Genomic DNA, 16,022 nt, shown 5'->3' on the forward strand with positions numbered 1-16,022 from the left:
ATCGACTAGAATGATTGAGGGGAAATATTGTACACTACTCATTTGTGCTTTTTACCTCAAAATGTATTTTTGCCACATTAAACATGTTTAAAGGTGGGGGCATAGCTCACACACAGTTTATACAGAGCTGACAACTACTGAACTGTAGTTAAACAAGATTTTTTACATTACAGTGGAGTCACCTCTGTTGTTGACAACTGTGCAGGAGCTGATAACTGAGCCACTGACTTAGATGCCCAGTGAAACACGCAAACTGGCACACCCACACACACAGAGGCACCTGTGGGCGGTGCAGTTGGTGTTAAAATTAGCAAGCGGAGAGAAAACAAACCCAAACGCGTTCTTCACCAGTTGCAGTCTGGGACAGAAGAAGAAATTTAAATTCTGAGAAGCCTTGTCAGCAATTAGATCCCAGGTGAATGTTTCAGACTGAAGAGTTAAGTTTTCTGATCTTTTTAGTAACAAGTTGCCCTCGAGACAGGTTCTGACACTTAACAAATTAAGCCGTTTGTGATGAATTGTCTTGGCTCTTTTGCCACAATGGTCATTGATTAACAGAGTGCAGCTATTTGCTGACAAGTTAGCTGAACTGACATCAGCAATTGGTTTCCAAGAAAGACACCTAAGCTTTAAAAAAAACTGACACCGAAAAAGTGTTCTAGTTAAAATCTCAACGACGAGTGTGCAGGTCTGTGGTAGCGTACCGAAGGGAGGTCTGCGTGTGACGAGGATGGCGGCTGGCTCAGAGGGGAATTCCGCTGTGGCAGCTGACGGTTTATTACAGTATGTTGTACTCAAAGCCTGTTTTTTCGGTTGGGCCCGGAGGCCGGTGATCCATAGTCACGGCTGGATGGCTTCACATGAAGGTCTGTGGATTTTTCCGTTTAGTGCAACAACAGTACATTTTTTTTCCGACAATTGTGCACACACAAAAAAGTCTTTAGCCAGCTTTTCAGGGCATTTCTATGGTGTCATTTTTGAGCTTCATAGGGGGAAAGGTCCTGTGGTCAGCCACGAAAGTGTTAGTCAGTGCTAGCAATGAAATCAGTGTTTATTTGAGTATAAACTGTTGCTTTGGCATGTCATTCTGTTGCATCATGGGGATGAGGTGGGAGGGGCTAATAATAAAATATATAGGGCTGATTCAGTGCTCGGAAAGGTTTTTATACCACCTCCTTCTTCTGTTCAGAGTGATCCCTAAGATTCTGTTTAGGAATAACCCATTGTGTGTTTTACATATCTCAGCTCACAGCTATAAACCCTGTGATTGCACACAGGGAGAAAATAAGGAAATGCAGACAGATTCCCCCTTTAGCCAGTCGTCTTTCAACACATCACAGGTGTCACCGCCCAATGCAGGAGAGTCAGCGCTAATTGGAGGAGAGGCACAGCACTCGCCAACAGCACTGTGTGTCTGCAGGTGTGCAGGAGGCCAGAGGGGGTGCTGTGAGCTGAGAGCCCTGGCCAACTGATCCCACCCTACTCCCTTCAGGGAAACCAAACGACAGCAGGCTAGTGAAGTGATCCAGGCTTGAGCCAAAGAGCTCAGCCATGGCTTGAGTGAGTGTTTTTCCGTGTTCAGCCACTAGGACGGCGCCACTCTCCTTCTTTAAGAGACTGTTGGTGGCCACCCAGATTGACTCACACATGGATGCTTGCAAAAATTAATTAGAACTGGTGATGTCATGTTTAGTTTATTTTAAATGTTTCTTGCTTATCACAGTTAGTGACAGCCACACTGCATAAAGAGCCCAGCAAGGCTGAGAGAACTGTTGAATTTGACTTGGCAGCATAAACTGAAACGGCATCAAAAGTCTTGCATGTTGTCGACTGTGTTATCACCAAACATTATTCTTCAAGATAATTTCTGGTGATTCCATTCCTGCAGATATCCCCCCCCCCCTCCCATTTATATACAGTATACATCTGCAAAAGCGATAAAAAAGATGGATTTGTATCATGCTTAAGGATGATTTCTCTGTGCTTTACTGTTCTTTTGTGGGCTTTGACAGTGAATCTGGATATATTGTGATCTTTTACGGGGTAGTCTGCAAAAGATTCTGGGGTTGTGCGCTCTAGTTGAAAGATTGTTACTTGACCTGGCCTGATAGATCCTTTTATCCAGACTTTCAAGTAGGAGGGGCTTTAAAAAGCCCTGTGTGCTCTGTGCGGCCCTTGAAGAGTCTGGAGGGGCATCCAGAAAAGCTTAATTAAAAACGTAACCTGTTTTAAAACAGGGCTAACCTCTGTAAAATCAACACAGTTACAGGAGGATACAGGGAAAGTGTACTGAAAAATGCATGCAATTCCAGGTATTCTAGTGCCTACAAAATATTGTAACACATATGGCCAACAGGTACTGTGTAAGAGCCGGCTTACCAGAGCGGTGACGTCGCCGCCCTTCCCTGTAATAGCAGGACCACAGCCCCTGGGCTGTGGGGAGATAGATCTCTCTTTGGCTCACCGGGCTGGGTCTCTGTTGAGTGACACGGGAGTCCTGGGTTTGAGCCCCTGACGGTGGGGGCCGACCTAATGCGGCAAGGGCACCCACCTGAACCCCCGTTGCATTACAATATGTTGAAGACTTTGAACGGAAAGCTTTCCTAAAGATTCTGAATAATTAAATTTGTGACTGTCCAAGATTGAGACACCAACAAGACAGGTTATGAATTGATGAGGCTGTCTTGTTCAGTGGGTTTCTCTAATAGCTAATCCACGCAGGAAATCTCTTTTTCTTTTTCGCGTGTGTCTGTGAAATCCATCACTTAGTTTCATCAGAATAAAAGAGAGGTTGGTCTTGGAGAGCGCTCAAATGCTTGTGGTTCTAGAAGAATGTTTAATGAATAACCCTTAGTTCATCACTGTCAGTTTACACCTTTTACAGGTGTTTCAGGTCCTAACCTGTAGAACAGGTTTAAATAAGAAAATTAACAGAAACCCTGCAGATTAAAAGCATGGTGTTTTTTTCTAATGATATTTGGTATGCAACAACATGTATTTTGGTTGGGCTAGTTTAGGCTTGTTTTTGAAAAAGAGAGAGAAGTTTAAACAAATCCATAGGCAAATAATTCATGTTTGCTAGCTTAAATGGACCTATTGTTTCAGCACTCCTGCTACAGTATGTACACTGATGAGTGAATGCGAGTCTCTTGCCTCCTCTTTGTTTTTTGGCACCATTTACTTCCAGGACTTCACTCACTGATTTCATGGACTGCTGTTCTCTGTGTCTCCTACCCTCCAGCTCGATCAGCTCTTTCAATTCTGAGCTGCGGTTGTGCTATTTCTGGTACTACTATTGAAGATGAAGAGGATACTGTCTTAAAGACAGTAATTTAAGATGGGCTAAGAGAAATTAAGTTTAAATAAACAGTAAAGAATAAAACTTAAATCAAGCTGCAAAAAAGACAACAGTTGTCTTTTTACTGTTTTGCAAAAGATGTATAATAGTAAGATAATACCGCTTATAATTCAGTGTAAGTTAAATGTGAAGGTTCCTCAAAGACAAAGCTCTGTGCTGTAATACAGAGTTTTGTTGTTTTGTATTTGTTTTTGAAGAGGAGGTGTTTTGTTCACTGTACTTCAACAAGGGAAGGAAAAGGTTAATAGTTGTAAGTGTTGAGTAGATGTAGTGCCTCAATTAACATGTGGTGAAAAAGATGCCCCAAGTTATGAAAGAAAGTGCGCGTATTCTGAAACTACTCACTATGCAACGCTGACAGAATATGAGTCAGTGGTTTGTGGTCCTCATTGAAGCTTCCATACTTTCTGTGCGGGAAACGTCAGAAATGTCCGTGCGTGGGATTCCAGCCTCTTGCTGCCACATGATCAACAGGATGGGTTCCCAGGAAGTGAGGTCACGGTGGTTCAGTCACAGAGATTGGTCAAGGAGGGCCAGGCTGTGCTCCATGGGCCGCTGTCCCTGTCCCGCCTTACTGCGACTGGAGGTAAGTGTGCACTGACAGACCACAGACAATTAGAAAACAATACTAATACTGACAGGACATAATCCACAACAAAGTCCTCGATGCACCTCAGATGGCCTTTTGTCTTCTCCTGTGTTGAAGACTCAGTGGGAGAAGGAGAGTTCTCATAAAGGAGATATGGCCGCTGTACCTTGAATATGAACTATGACCAACTTGTGAGCCAAATCTGTGCGCGTTGTGTCTGTCAGAGATGAGAATGAGTAAAGAGCACTTTATTCATCTGGGGTGACAAGACAAAGCCTGTAGTTTCACTTTCCTGGAAGCAGTAGCGTCGGTGAACCAGCATGAAACTAGACTGAAATATGACGCGTACACACGCCCAGTGCTGAGTGGACTTCTGTTTTTTTTTTAACTTCTCATCAATGAGTGGCTCTGGCATTAGTTGAAGGGTGGGCGCGGGGAGCTGTGTGTGCCAGTGGGTGTCGTGTGTGCCCCAGGGTTGTGGCAGTGCTCGGTGCCCTGCGGTTATTCGATCCCCGGGTGTGAAACCAAAGTACTGTGATGGAGGCAGAGGAGGCAGGCGTGGGCTCACAAGCCTGAAGTGTTACATAGACTTCAGGAGGCGTTTTCACCCCAGACCTGAGTGTGTGCCGCCTCACAGAAGATCAGGAAACTCCTGCGTACATGCCCAGAAAAGTTTCTGCTTCATCAGATCAAGACGCAGTCAGCAGATTTATTCTGCTGCGGAATTCGTTTTTAAATTGTACATAACCAGAAGCTTAAGGTGGGTTCGTTTCCCACTCTCCTGTGAGTCACAGGTGCAGAGCTGGAGCAGGTTAATGCCACGTAACTGTCGAGCTATTGAAGGACTGAAGGATGTAAATCAAAACAGAGGGGACAGGTACAGAGTCAAGTAGTCAAAGTGATGTTTGATAGCAGCAGTAGCTTTGATAGTTTCATTAGCATTAGTGGAAATGTTGGCCAGATTTTGTTTGGGGATGAAAAATGATAACAATCACTGGTGTATTTGATTTGAAAGACATTTGACCTGTCCTTTTTCTTAACTATTGATTGATTGCTGAGTCAGACATGTTTTTTTTTGAATGAGAGAGCTGCTGGTATACTGCTTTCACCTATTTTGTTCATTGACATACTATATCTGCGCTTTCTAATTTTTAACAACTGTGAGAGACGCCTCCGCCAAAGCAACTTTCAGTATTATTTGGGTTAATTACCAAGTGGAGTGTGATAGAAGCTGAGGCTAAAATATTTTTATTCTGCTGGTATTATAATGCAATTATAAACAGAAAATTTAACTATTGGATCATCAATGCATAAGCAGAATCTATGAAATCATAATTAATGGTGGATACAAACACAGTGTTGCCACAGCATGTATAATAACTCTGTGGCATAGATATTTTGTTTGTCTATAATAGATTTAAAGAGTAGATAAGCTGGATGCATACACACTAATGTACACTTGGAATGCTGTGAATAACAGCATAATGCTGTGAGGTTCCTGTACACACACATTATTCATGAAGAAATCTGTCGTTTAGGACAGCAAATGTACATTAGGAGCTAAACAATGGTGAAAAAAATTCCTCGAGTGTATATTATTGCTGGTGCTTTAGTTTCAGTCCCAGATGTACTTGCGTTGGTGTCATTACACCCCAATGCAACGTTTTTTATACAGAACGGTTTTGTAAGGCTTTCAGTTCCAATAACGTCTCACAATGCCTCTTGAATCCAGAGAGAAAGTAGTGAGCCTTTACTATGAACAACCATGATTTTTTTCCTCCCTCTCAGGTAACGAGTTTTTTAGATAGTCCTAAATACATGACAGCACGAATAGTTTCACTGTGGGGTGGGGAATGTTTTTTTTATAACATCGCTAGACTCTTTTTCGTTCGCATGTCTGGAAATTATTTTAAGAGACGGAATAGCTGAGATCATGTAATACACTTGCTGTTTCTGATTGATTGATTAAAACGCTTAGCCTACAAACTGGAATGATTCTGATTTCACTGGGACATCTTGTAAGCTGGGGGGCACGGTGGCGCAGTGGTTATCATCACTGCCTCTCAGCTCTGGGGGCCCTGATTTCAGTTCCGTTCCTGGGATGCTGTCTGTGTGGAGTTTGTTTGTTTTGCCTGTGTTCATGCAGGTGTCCTCTATGTGCTCTGGTTTCCACCCACAGTCCATACTGGTAGCATACTTGTCTTCTGGAAAAATCAGCCCTGGTATGAGTGTGTGGGTGTTTGTGCCCGGTGTGTACCTTATAATGTACTGTCTTGTCCAGGGTGAACCCTGCCTTGGGCCCATTGCTTTCTGGGATAGGCTCCAGCTCCCCAGCAGTCCTGTAATGGATAAAGCAGCTGGAAAATGGATGGATGGATCTATAACTCTACTAATGTCTCTGGCCTTTAGGTTGGGAGGATTTGCTGTGCTCACATGCTGGTGCTGCCTTCAGGCGGCTCTTCAGAGATCACCAAAATAATCAGGAAAAGAAGTGAAAATCTTTTTCTGTATGTTATGCATCTCACCTGGCTTTCTGTGATAATAGCGCGAATGACAATGACAAGTGCCAACGACAGCTTTTCAGATAGCCTTTAAAAAAGGCATTGTATTAAAGTTACAGTACGTAAGAGGAAGGCCCTTCTGTGTACTCAAAGGGTAGTTGTGGGAGTGTGGAGCAAGTTGCCCAACCATGCCCACCTGAGATCCTTCATTGAACATTGTCAAAGGAATCAAATAAGATAGCCGGTTTGCTGCTTTCTTTGTGTCTCTCCATATCTACAGGAAGCCCAGTCTTTAACTCTGGAAACAATGTGCCCCAGCTTCTTCTCTCTCTGTAGTACAATCCGTTCAGTGGTCATCAACTTCTAACACCTGGCTCGGTCACAAACATACGTCAGATTCTCGCTCTGCAATACAGGACAGATTCACTGGGATTTTCCATTGGCTTCTGGTTTTCTGTCTTTTGATGCCTCATCATCTACGATACCTGTCAGCACACAGAGGAAGCAACAGTCAAAACCACGAGTGAACAGGGCTTAGTGCCTGGTTACCCTTTGAAGCAGGGCCTGGGGTTTTTTTTTTCTCCTGAGTCATTTACAGAACCAGAGTAGAACCCAGGCTGCTTGAATCATTTTACAACTGTTTTTTTTATTATTTTAGGGTGAATATCCCCTTTAATGTCAAGCTGGTAAAATGATGCCTATCACTTCACCCCACCACCACGACCACTCATTTAGTTGTCCTTGAGAAAATGACCCATGTGCCTTCAACATGTTTCTGCTGATGCACTGTGGAAAATGTTTAACGGTGTTTTGTACACAATAGTTTTTTTTTTCTTTGCAACCCCCCCCCCACACACACACACACTTTATTCTGAATACTGTGGCAGGTTAGAAATGTCAGTTGCTGATGATGAAGGAAATCTCGTCATCTGGTACAAAGATGCTTCTTAGCTTATTAGATGCTTCTTAGTGAAAGAAGCTTTATGGAGCAGAGAAACAGAAGGAAGAAGAGGGGAATGGGACATACGAAAGGCCTTTGCGAACCTGAGCGGAAGTTCTGCTCTTGTTTTGCAGCAAATCTTAGGTACTGTAGGTGCTCTGGTTTTGTGTATCCTTGACTCTCTGTAAGTGGGCCTGTGTGGCTCCAATGTTCCTGCTTCCTGAGTGATGGGGTAGATGGGCCACTGGCCTCCTCTCGTCCTTGCCCTGTTCCAGAGCTGGGGTGACACTTCTGTATTTGCAGGCATGGTTCCTCCACTGACTCTGAGCTTGTGGACCAACATCGACCTGTCTCACAGTGCTGGGGTCCTGCATTCAGTTCCGGACCTGTGGTGCTATCTGCGTGGAGTTTGTATGTGCTCCCCATGTTCACGTGGGATTCCTCTAGGTGCTCCGGTTTCCTCTCACAGCAGAAATGCCCCAGAGAGAAACTGGTACAGTAGGTTAATTGGCTCCTGGGAAAAATGAACCCTGGTGTGAGTGAGTGTGTGTCTGTGTCTGGCCTGCTATGAACTTGCATCCCCATTCAGGAAGTACCCGGCCTTGCGCACTTTGCTTGCCAGGTTAGGCTCCAGCTCACCCGCGATCCTGAATTGGGAGAAGCAGTTAGAAGAATGATGGATGGACAAATGTAAAAGAACATGGCCGCCCTTAAAAATCAGTGGCTAACATTTTGAGAAAACTCAGCACGTTTTTTCAGTTTATAGGGAGTTTCGGTTTTTTGTGTGCTGTTGTGTTTTAGAAAGTAGAATTTAGAGCCGCTTAATATTCAGTGCCAAACGTTTGATTTCTCTGAAAGCACCATGCCCTTGACAGTCAACATGCTGTGATTGAATATCTAAGGTTCTCAGTTTGTGGTGTTTTGAAGAGACTTGAAAAGCAGCAGACCCACCTGGTCTTCCAGAACCTGCACTGGAGATCCCTCAGGTCTAAACAGAGACTCCTAACCAGGGCTCTGAAGGGCTTCTGGCGGCAGTTCATTTCACCCTGAGGGGCAAGAAAGAAGCAGGGGGTTACAGACAGCCCGGAGAAAGAAGACGAGGAGGGAGGGAAGAAGATAGGGAGAGGCAATGACAACAATGGTAGGCGAGATCAGAATGTGTGAATGAAGAGAAGATGGCAAATGAGTACTTTTAATGTGTAATCAATTCTTTTATTAGTTTATGATCAGTATAAGAATAACAAATAGCTCAATTGATAGGTTGTTAAAATGCACTCAAAGTCAATACCTAAACCCAAATCTATTTTTTCTGTGCACATACTGTAGCATTTATGGGGGCGTCTCTCCTGTGTTTTACTGAGTCTAATTGAAATTAGTAGTCGCGCCACAGCTTCTGAGCCACCGCACGACAAGAGTTTCAGATGTACTTTCAGTGTGTGCGTAAGAGAAAGGGTGTTTGAAAGCGAGCTTCCTGCGTAGATAGTTTTTCATCTTTCACCTTCTGCCTGGGTCACAGATTATGTCACTGTATTTTGTCTCCACTGGAAAATGTATTGGGTTGCTATAAAACTGACCTTTAGAGAGCAAAAATAAAGCTTTGTTGGTGGGAAAGGTGGTGGGTGTCTTCTCCAGTACCTTGTTTCCTCTTGGCTGGTTGTTTTGATGGCTTTGCGAGTCTCTCTCTTCATTTTCGAACAATACCTCATCTGCGATTCTTGCTGATGAGTTCCGTCAGGTCCCGTCAGATCAGTTAACAGAAAACGTGTCTCATCTCTGACCAAAAGCTGTCCTGGATTAGAAATTACTCTGTTTTTGTTTTGTGTAGTAAATTCAGGTTGACATTTGACAAATTTGACTCCTTTCACCACTCTTAATAAGATTACTGAGCTGTGTCATGGAGAAAATATGGCAGGCCCTGCAGAGATGCAGTAATATAAACTGGGAGAAATGTAGAACACTTTTACATTACTGGTCTGGGGTCATGGGAAAACAGACAAGTTTTAAAAGTTTGGGTCACGTTTCTATGGAAACATTATCCACCATAAGAAGAGTGCCTGTCATCTTACACAGGCAGTTCTCAGGTGTCACTTGTACAGGATTCAGCAGAAATAATTATGCTAAATTAATTTTGGAGACAGCTCATGACATCCTTCATTAAAAATAAATCCTAAAAGGCACTTAAAACGTTTACGAGTCATAACAAAACTAGTTGGTAATATCACATCACTGTATTCCCTCAATTTGAAATGAAGACCGACTTTTTGATTGGTGGCATTTGAAACAGACTAATTGCCTCTTTGTGAAAGGAATTAGACCATGTTGTGTTCACGTTCCTTATAGAGCTGTATTACAGCCAATTGAAATCCCAGTTCCTAGCAGCCTGATCCAGTCCAGGCTTCACAATGCTGCCTATGCCAGTCAGACTCCTGACAAGAGCTGCATCCTTTGGTATGGGCTCAGTATTACTCATATGGAAGTTTGTCTGACTGGGGCTTTTTTCACACAACCAGGTTATCTGACTTTTAGGTTAGATGTAGCTCTTTAAATTTGGAACATGCAGTGGACACACAGAAGCCAGATTCCTTCTTGAGAGAAAACCCCGAGAACGAGGGAAAGTTTGTGGAAAGAGATTGAGCAGACAGAAACAAAGTGACATGAAATGGGTGGGTGAGTGGAACATATTAGCAGTTCTTACTGGTAACAAGTCGACCTCTGTCCTTCAGTGTAAAGTCCGATTGTAAAAGATTGAGGGCTCTGTGTTTAAATTTTGCTAATAGAAAACGTCATGCATAAAGGAATACCAACTCCTTCCACCACATGAGTTCCCAGTCTGGAGGTTATTTGTGAAATCAGCTTGTTTCATTTCTGTGTAAACAAAAAATATGTGATAGTTTGACTGATAAGGATTCCATCAAGGATCTTGTTAAAAGTTCCATGGGAGTCAGATTTGACATCATGGCTAAGGAGTTGTTTATGAACTCCTACAGTTTTCTGTGTTCAGTAGCATGTCCTGGATTCTGAATAATCCTTATCTTAATTTGCACCTTCCATCTGTATTGATACTGGTCTTGAGAAGGTCTCATCTGTACTGACCAGGTCACTGACATTCAGGACTTGGAATGCCTAAATCATTCCCCCCTGTAATCCTCTGTTCCAGGCTGAAGAGAGTTCCCTTAATATGACTGAGTATTACTTTCCCTTTAAACAATAAATTAAGTGCAAGACGTATCCATACTGCCTAGTCTTAAATGACTTGCACTGGATTGGACAGCCCCCTCTCCTGTTTTTGTGCTCCTTCATAAACATTGTCTAGATGTTTATAAGGCTTTATCACTAACAGGGTAAAATGTGTACTTGTTTTTCTTTCAGACAATGCAGAAACATTAAGGTGCACAGCTAGCCAAAAGTCATACAGGCTTGGTAGGGAAGAACATTGTTTTTTTCATTTTCATGGAATTTGGGAATTTTAGCCACTATTTTGCAGTCGAGGCGGATACGGTAAAGAGCCTGCCTTCTCGCTGGCTCATGCAAAAATCAAACCGTGCGAGGGTCGAACTCTCGAGACATCATCTTAATGGTCACATACCATAGTAAAAGTAAAGTAATGAGCTGGAAAGGAGGGGGAAAATGTGGATTAACTAGTTAAGAATGACCCCAAGTATTAAGCATGAGACAACTAAAGGGCTTTGATTAGACGATCCAGTGTTTATTTTTTTGAGACAGTGGCAGTTTTTAACTAAGACTCAAAAGCAACGCCATCAACCTCACAATTTTTCTTGTTGAAGAGATTTCCATTCTCTTTTTCCACTATCGACTGCAAGTTTGATTGCTAGAATGAGAGCGGGTATTGATTTATACTGGGATGCCAGTTTCTACATGCCTCAACAAGAGACTTCAAGATCAGGGAATTTGGGGCTGGCTGACAATGATGGCAGGAAATTAAGAACACATTAGACTGCATTTTGAAAGTCCTTTCTTGGCTTAATGTGCCACCACTATTTGGCAGCAGTGGATATTTATTACTGTTGTTTATTCTTCTTTCTGAGTGAGGAGTACAAAAGCACCTCATCAGTCCTGCTTTGAGTAAGTTTGAAACTACTCTGGTGACATCAATAAATACCGAAGCTCCACCACACAACCCTCAGACCATTACCACAGGTAATGAGTGCTCACAGACGAGGAAAAAGAAAAAGAAAAACAAAACATGTGTTGCTAAGCTATAAACTCTGCTGAACGGCCTTATGCCCAAAACTTACGTTCCTGGTTGAATTATGCCAAAAAACATTTGAAGACTTCTGTCATGTCCATTACAATCTGCACTATGCTAGGTGCTATTGTAAAGTAGGTTGGTGGGTCTTAACTGTAATTAATGGAAGCTTTTATATTTTACTTCCTTCTGTGGGTGTTAGGGGCTGAAGCCTTTCTTTGGAAACTGCTGAGCGTCATGTTTCCAAACCTGCTCTTGACTTTTTGACAGACCACCTTGCTGTTCTCAGTTCTGTATCAGCTGTGCTCTGACTCTTCTCATACTCAGCTCATACTGATTGTGTCTATATTCTGCTGTCGGGTTTATCTTGTTATGCTCTCTTGAGTACATTCTGTTTGCAGACAGCTTTACGCTCAGTGATCTTGTGGTTGGAAGAAACATTTTAGGCTTGTAAGGGCTTATCATACTGCACCATCTATTTGAAAGGCTGTTGAATCATAAAAAAATGAATTTTCTCCAAGAAAAAATGGAAATCATTTAAGATTTCTACCAAAAAGCACTGGGTTCCATTCTGACGTGTAATGGTTTGGGTCAGGTCCAGGTTTGTATTTGGTTACTGTCCTGAGGAAGAAATCCAGAACTAGCAACTGCTCTGATGTGTTGTGAGCTCTGCTTTCTGTGTTGTTCCAAGCCAGGAAAGAAAACCTTAACTGCTTAACCTTTCACCTGCTTAATGGTGAAATTGCTCACACTGGAATCCACTGGAAACCCAGCCTTTGGTGAGAAACATGAACCTGAAACAAGAGCCACTGCTGTTGCAAATCCCTTTGCTTATTGTTAGTAAACACTAATGACGGAACAGTGATCTCGTTACAGTGCCAGCAGAAGCATATTGGAGAAAGTGCAGGGCAGGGACTGCAAGAGGGTTAAACTGTGTCATGTGCCGAGACTGAGAGCAAAAATGCATTTCAGCCAGTTCTGCCCTTCTGTGTATTGCAGGCCTCAGACTGTCCCCAGGGATTAACAGTGACGGTGAGGGTTTCTGTGCAGTGGGCCATGATGATGTTACCCTCCCTTCAGCAGAGGACAGCAGAAAGGTAGTCCCCTTGTCCATTTTGTTGCCGAGATGGCACCGGTCTTCTCGCAAATCTGTCTTTACTCTCTGGAGGTCTCATTTCCAAAGGTGGGAGATTTTAAGGAAAACATTACCCAGAAAAAGTTTGCAGATTCCCTAGGTTGGTCTCTATTCCTGTATATTTTATACTGGAAGGATTTTTGGGTTATTTAATTTACAGAAAGATCCAACAGTAAATATTCTTGTGTGAATAAGTTTGAAAGCCCGTAGATTCAGTAACTGATGCCTCCTCCTGGAGCAGCAGTGACTTCAACCAGAACTGTCCCGTAACTGTTTATCAGTCTCTTGCGTTGACTTTTATTAATTTTGGCCAATTCTACCTCACTGAATCATTTAAAGTCGATGATATTTGAGGGTTTTCTTGCATGAACAATTTGCTTCAGGTTCTATCAGAACATTTCAATGGGGTTCAGACCAGGACTTTGACTTGGCTAATCCAAAATGAGAAATTTCTTCTTCTTCAGGTATTTTGTTATGGATCTGTTTGTATTTTTAGGATCACTGTCAGCAAAGCAGCCCCAAACCATGATCCTGCCACCAGCATGCTTGACAGTTAGGATGAGGTTCTTCTTGGAAAGTAGAGTTTGGCTTTTGACACACAAACCTTTTCTCTTTGTTGCCAAAAAGTTCCAGTTCTGATTTATCATTCCCGAGAACCTTCCTCCAGTAGTTTTGAGGATTGTCCAGGTGCTCTTAAGTAAACACAAAACTTTTCTTTGACACTAAGTAGTATTTATGCATGTAGAGAAAACCACCTATTGTACTTAAGAGTTGTTTAAACATACAGTGTACAGAAAAATCAATACTAGATCTAGTGGCAGGTCTGGACTGGTTTGTTTTTTGTTTGATGACTCTAAAATATAATGCTGTCAGACAGCTGATGTATCTAATTTAAACTGATTTAATGTGATTTAGTATAGAATAAGGTGGACATATTGACAGAGCACGTTTCAGGGTGTCTGGAATCTTTACCAAAACAAATTGCATAACTATATTTCATAATATTGACTGGTAAAAGAACACGTACTGTACCTCTCTCCACCTTAAATAGTTGTGGGTAACAGTTATGCTGTTAACTATAGTTAAATAGTTAATTTAAGTTAAATATATGGATAGCTGTCAGCTTGGGGTGAAGCTCGGTGCTAGGTTACGCAACGCTCTGTGACATCAGTTGCACACAACCAGGTGCTTGTGAAACAGAGCAGCAGCATGCGGCCTGTGTCTCGGGTCAGCCACGGTGGGGGTGCAGAGCGCACAGAGGAGCTTGACGGTAAAGTTAGTGAGAAATTGCTGTAATCTGTCGGTTTTTGGGTCTAGAATTACATTTCCTTTTCAGTTTAACCCGTCCTCCCTCCTTCTCCTTTCTTAAACAGTAAGACATGTTGCTCCACTGTTTAGCAATCTTTTCTACTAGAAGAAAAACAGTTCATCATTCCCATGAAGCTGGTAGGTGGTGCTTCACCGGTTTTGGCTAGTCTGGCTATTCTAGATAATGCAGTGGCATGATGGCATTCTCCTGAACTGTACCCATCTCTTGCAGTCTGGTTCCTTTCTCCTTTTCTATCTGGTTCATTCCTCCTTTGCTATATTTCATTTATTAATTTACATAATACTTAAATTAGGTTAATATGGAACTTTGCGTGTTCATTGTTATTAATAAAAGTATAAATTAAGCATGATGGTGAAAGTTCCATGTGGCTCCTATTTTTACTGAATCATGTGTTCTGTAGGGATTAGATATTAATTAAAGAGAAACACTGTGTGATTATTGTGTCTGTGGTTAATGTTTATGGGTCCTGGGTGGGAAGCTATTCTTTTGTGCCTGGTGGTTTTTATGGTTTTTTTTTTAAACCTTACAATCCTGTAGGGTCAGTGGAGCAGTGTGTTACACAGATGTCATGTTATGCGGCAGGCTGTTTGAAAGAGCTACTGTGTGATGTATCATAAAACATATGAACAAATATGCTTTAGAACAGTATTAACACCAGTTACAGTATTCCACTACCTTATCAGTGTTAATATCCTGTGCCATGTGTTTGCTTTTCTGCGGTTTGGAGCTCGACTTTTTATGAATAACAGATATTTAGAGCCGAGACACTATTGTTCGTGTGCCGTGATGGGGGGACTCAGTCTGACCCCCCTCCCCAGGAAACATAATCATAAAATGTAAAACAAGGATCCTGCTAACACTGAGATCCCTGCATTTTATTAACCACTTCATCCAATTCAGGGTCTCGGGGGGAGCAAGCTCCTATCCTAGCAAGCAACAGGTGTAACACACACACCAGTCCCTCACAGGGCACGCTTGGGGAGAACATACAGACTCCACACAGACAGCAACCCCAGGTCCAGAATTGAACCCAGGGCCCCAGCACTGCAGATCACAATGCTAACCAGTGCACTGCCGCCCAGCACTGAGAATCATTAGAGCAAAAGAATAACCAAATAGATAGTAAATGAACAGGTTTATACAATGCAGAATTTTGTATAAACTCTTTCGGCTGTGGAGTCTTCTTCAGGTCTTCTTCTTTTCCTTTCATCATGGAATAAACCTTTACCTGTTCCTTTGCAGCCTCCACATGCTGACACAGCTCCCTGCTTGAACTTCAACACATTGATAGTAGCAGGTCTCACAGTTTTTATGTACTTTGTCTGTAGGAAGAGAGATCCCTTTATCGGTGGAAGGGCAAAAAAGGGTTAACGTGCATTTTTACACATTGTTTTCCTATTTGAGATGATGCAGTCCTTCCAAAGCTCTGACCAGAGTTTATTAGCAACCGGAACACACCCTTTTCCAACTTGGCACCAGAGCACGTCAAAGCCCCCATAAACGCGAGGTATTGAACCTGATAAGAAAATGGAGATGATTGTGTTCATGCCTAAAGTTTATCTGATACAGTCTGGCACTCTGTAACCCCTTCAGAAGATTTGGCTAGTCCATTTATGGCCCTTGGCTCAAAAGTTTCCTAATTTCTTACCATGACACACCCTGTGACAAATTAAAGGAAAAGATCTGCGGGCTGGGAAATAGATAAGACAAGACTTTATTGATCCCGAAGGGAAATTGATATGAGAAAAACAAGGATTTTCTTGAAGTGCCTAAAGTACTAAAGTATCTCTTTAGCAAAATTGATGTAAAATAGCTAACCAAATGGAATAAGGCTAATTATCTCGAAAATAAGAAATTGTTTGTTTTCACAACAAAGCAAAAGAACATTCCTACCCTTAATTTAGAACCATGTTGTGTCAAACTCCAAATCTAGATTTCATTAAGATTTCACATGCCAAAGAC

At 42.3% G+C, this 16,022-nt stretch overlaps 1 protein-coding gene across 2 annotated transcripts in view; it reads left to right on the forward strand.

Moving 5' to 3' along the window:
- traf3ip2l (TRAF3 interacting protein 2-like) overlaps positions 1–16,022 on the forward strand; it is a 37,218-nt gene that overhangs the window by 4,438 nt on the left and 16,758 nt on the right. The window contains exon 2 of one of the 2 annotated variants that reach the window (XM_088608525.1): positions 12,595–12,692. The exons of the other annotated variant lie outside the window; for it this stretch is intronic. Within the exon in view, the coding sequence (XP_088464651.1) occupies positions 12,652–12,692 (41 nt within the window). The 5' untranslated portion in view covers positions 12,595–12,651. The remainder of the gene's footprint in view (positions 1–12,594; positions 12,693–16,022) is intronic. 2 annotated transcript variants of the gene reach the window in all.

This window comes from Lepisosteus platostomus, chromosome 2 (genome assembly GCF_059453375.1).
Source record: "Lepisosteus platostomus isolate fLepPlt1 chromosome 2, fLepPlt1.hap1, whole genome shotgun sequence".
NCBI lineage: Eukaryota > Metazoa > Chordata > Actinopteri > Semionotiformes > Lepisosteidae > Lepisosteus > Lepisosteus platostomus.